General features: G+C 62.0%; 1 protein-coding gene across 1 annotated transcript; it reads left to right on the top strand.

Moving 5' to 3' along the window:
• Positions 1-458: 458 nt before the first annotated feature.
• On the top strand, positions 459-3,196 carry MNEG_4604 (Eukaryotic translation initiation factor 3 subunit I; the record flags this gene model as incomplete). Its single annotated transcript, XM_014046917.1, has 6 exons — positions 459-1,028; positions 1,708-1,815; positions 2,062-2,160; positions 2,408-2,470; positions 2,685-2,808; positions 3,171-3,196. 6 exons carry the CDS (start codon positions 459-461, stop codon positions 3,194-3,196), a joined length of 990 nt encoding a protein of 329 aa, XP_013902371.1.
• Between the last annotated feature and the right edge of the window lie 625 nt (positions 3,197-3,821).

Here is a 3,821-nt window from a genome sequence, read left to right as displayed (position 1 = left end):
ATGTGTGTGAGGGCATGCATGGCAGCCTGCCCGCGCACATGCACATGCATGCGGGGTGGGGTGTGGGGGTCAGCACAGCACGAGCAGGGTACCGCGATGCGTGTGTGTAGGGGGTTGGGGGTGTGCTGTGTGCGTGTGTGTAGCCGCATAGCGTCAGCAGCACGCACCGCCAACACCAAGCAGGGTCTGATGCTGTGGCGACCGAGCTGGGCGGCCGGAAACATGCCGTATACCATGTATAGCGGTTCCGCGCGCAATGGAATTCTAGATCGCCGCTTGAGCAGCTTCGTCCCTCTCACCCTTCCTTGTCGAATGCCGGTTTTTGTGAACGCATCATCACAACCGTGACAACATCCACCTGTCGTTCTCTCAGCCTAGCAGCCGCCATCACTCGGCAGCACACACCAGGAGCAGCAGCAGTCGCCAGCCCGGGCTCTCCGCACACAGCAGCAGCAGCCATGCGTCCGTACTTGCTAAAGGGGCATGAGCGGCCCCTGACGCAGGTCAAGTACAACCGGGAAGGCGACCTGATGATCAGCTGCGCCAAGAACCTGTATCCCTGCCTCTGGATGGCGGACGACGGCACTCGCATAGGCACTTACGAGGGCCACAACGGAGCCGTGTGGACCTGTGAAATCAGCATGGACTCGCAGCGGCTGATCACGTCGTCCGCCGACCAGACCGTTCGCATCTGGGACCTCCCTACCGGCAAGGAGCTCCACCAGATCAAGATGAACGAGCCCTGCCGCGCCTGCGCGCTCTCAATCGGAGAGAAGCTGCTCGCCTTCACAACAGACAGCTTCATGGGCATCCCGCCGCAGATCCACATCGTCGATGTCGACCTGCAGGCGGAGCCCGGCAGCGGCCAGATCGCCGGCGACAAGCCGCGGCTGACCTTCGACGCCCCGAAGGGCCGCATCACGCGCATCGGCTGGGTGGAGCAGAACAAGGTCCTGCTGACCAGCCACGACGGCGGCTTTGTGCGGCGGTGGGACGCTGAGACGGGGGAGTTGCTTGAGGAGGCGCAGGTGGGCAAGGGGGCGGAGGGAGGAGTCAATCTACCTTGCTGCTTGGGCGGGGCGTGCGGGCCGCGGTGGATCTGCAGCTGGGACGAGCCGTCGGATGTCGTGCTTCGGTTGCTTGAGAGGTGGAAGTAGCTCGCCCGGTGGCTGCGCTATTTGTCGCCACTAGACCCGCAGCGGTGCGCCCTTCGCGCCCAGTGTGTGGAACTGGGCAGCTGCCGCGCAGGCAGCAAGCGCTCGTCTTTTTGCTGTGGCTGTTTGCGGGACGAATTGCTGCATGGGGGTTCAGCGCTGCACGACTCTTGGCACGCGCGGCCAGTGTGGAGGGCGTTGACGGCTGCGTTTGCTCTGGAAGACCCAGCGGTGTGGCGCAAACACACACTGTACATGGGAGGGCATAGCCAAGGGGCTCGTCATTGCCAAAACTGTTGGTGGTCAGGCCTTGCTTCAATCCAGCTGCTGGCCAACCTAGCAGTTAGCCGCGAGAGACACACATGATACCTTGCCTCGCTGTCAACACCCCCTCCTCCTCCCCCACTGTCACAGCAACCCCCCGGCTTAAAACCAGACACCCTTCCCCCTGAGCCCTTTGCAGCATGGGCAACCTTTGTGTTCCCACCTTATCTGCAACCCAAACGTCGACTGCATTGCAAAGCAGCTGCCACCACCCCCCCCCTTTTGGCAGGTCCACGAGGACGCCATCCAGGACATGCAGTTCTCACAGGACGGCAGCTATGTCGTCACGGCGTCGCTGGACAAGACGGCCAAGCTGGTGGACGTCTGCACGCTTGAGGTACGCAGCGTGTGTGTATGGGACACTTCTGTGTGTGTGTGTGTGTGTGTGTGTGTGTGTGGCAGGGGAACAGCGCATGCGGGTGTCTTCACATCCTGCGCAAGGTGGTCAAAACTCGCTATGCCGGCAGGTGAAGCTGTCAGTGGCTGCAGGTGCTCGGCGTTGCCTCCGTGCCATCCGCCTACAGCCGAGGACGCGCCCACGCACACACGGAACCCATGCCCACTTCCCCATGCCCCACCCCAGGTGCTGAAGACCTACAAGACGGGGCGCTTCGTGCAGTCTGCAGCCATCAGCCCGCTGATGGACCACGTGCTGGCGGGCGGCGGCCAGGATGCGAGCCAGGTGCGCCGCCCTTGTGGGGTGTTTGGGCTCGAGAGCGGCCGAGCAGCGGGCTCTGTTTCTTGGCCACCGCCTGAGGTCAGGCGGCAGTAGCGACACCTGTGGGCAGCTGGGCCTGCATTGGGCAGCTGCGCGGCCCGCTGGCCAGCAGGCGGATGGCGCGTCTGCGCAGCCGGCGTGCAAGCCCGCACCAAACCTGGCCTCTCGCGTGTCATGACAATTGCGTGCATACCCGCACCTGCAACCCCAGGTGACCACAACAGCGGCTAAGGCAGGTGGCTTTGAGGCGCGCTTCTTCCACAAGATCTACCAGGTGGGCCAGCGACGAGATCTTGACCGGTCAAGTCCGCCCTTGTGGTTGCACACGCGCAGCCAGCTCTGCAGGATATTCAGCTTTCGTTGCGATAAAGGCAGTATACTCTCCATAGCTCAAGAGCGGTTGCTGCATTGCTGCGGCCACCGCTGGCTTGGTTTTGCTGCCCGCGTTTCAAGCCCGGGGCTGCACCACGGCCTATCTCACGCTGCAGGAGGAGTTTGGCAACGTGCGCGGCCACTTCGGGCCCATCAACTCTGTGGCGTTTGCGCCAGACGGCCGCAGCTTTGCCACCGGCGGCGAGGACGGATACGTGCGGATTCACCACTTTGACATGGGTGCGTGGAGGGGGGGTGCAGGGGCCGAGGGGGGGCATCCCTATGAAGCTGTGGCAGCATTTGTGCGTGTGTGTGTGTGTGCGCGTGTGCGTTTGTGGGTTGGGCTGGCAGGGGGCGGTTTGGGTGTTCATATGCAGGCTGTCTGGGACGGCTGCATGTTTTGGGTGGTTGGAGATTGGCAGCCTGCGCGCTGGTCGCTGCAGCCGGCGGCACTTGCCTCAGAACCCAAGCATACCGCGAGCAGGCACATTGTGGGAATGAGACGGGCGGGTGCTTGGTTCCCAGCTGGAACCTCTTCCAATCATTATCTTGTCAGTGGCTTATCGCTATGCCCTTCCCACTGCAATGCCTTGTGCTCCCAGAGTACTTCTCGGCCAAGTACGTCTGATGGAGTGGGGGGTTCCACATTCGCAGCAGCAAAGCAGCAGCAGCAGCGTTCGCGGCACTGGAGTCGTCTGTCTGGAGTGCCAGCAGCAGCGGTGCTGCAGGCAATGGTGTCGCAGCGCATGGAGGCGGTTTGGGTAGGCGGCCGATCATGCATATGGGTGTCATGCGTGGGCGTCAATGACGGCGGGCGGGCGGCAGGGGCTCCGAGGCTCCTGCGCTGGTTCCACTGTAATTGAGCCCAATTTGCGCTGAACAGCAGGCGGTGCCGCGTAGGGGGATCCCAGCACCAATTTACAAGGATTGCGTGGCGTTCACAAGGCAGCAGAGGGCTGCCAGCCCAAGCGGCGGTTGCCAGCTTGGCGCTGGCGCGGTGTCAGATGCACGATAAGGAAAACGACAAAAATAGGCGCAAGCTGTTCTCAGACAAACACAATACAGTAAAATTTACAAACACACAGCCTGTGACACAGGTCATAAATGCTGACACATGTTGAAGATGCTGCAGTTGAGAATCTGGCTGCAACCGCAGCAGCAACTGCAGCTCAGGAACTTGGATGGTTATCGTAGGCCAGTCCCGGCCACCCTTGCTTCGCAATCCTTCCCCACCAACCGGGCAATTTGATCCT

Source organism: Monoraphidium neglectum (assembly GCF_000611645.1).
Source record: "Monoraphidium neglectum strain SAG 48.87 unplaced genomic scaffold scaffold00649, whole genome shotgun sequence".
Classification (NCBI taxonomy): domain Eukaryota; kingdom Viridiplantae; phylum Chlorophyta; class Chlorophyceae; order Sphaeropleales; family Selenastraceae; genus Monoraphidium; species Monoraphidium neglectum.
The sequence above is the reverse complement of the archived record's forward strand: the minus strand, read 5'-3'. Positions and strand labels throughout refer to the sequence as shown.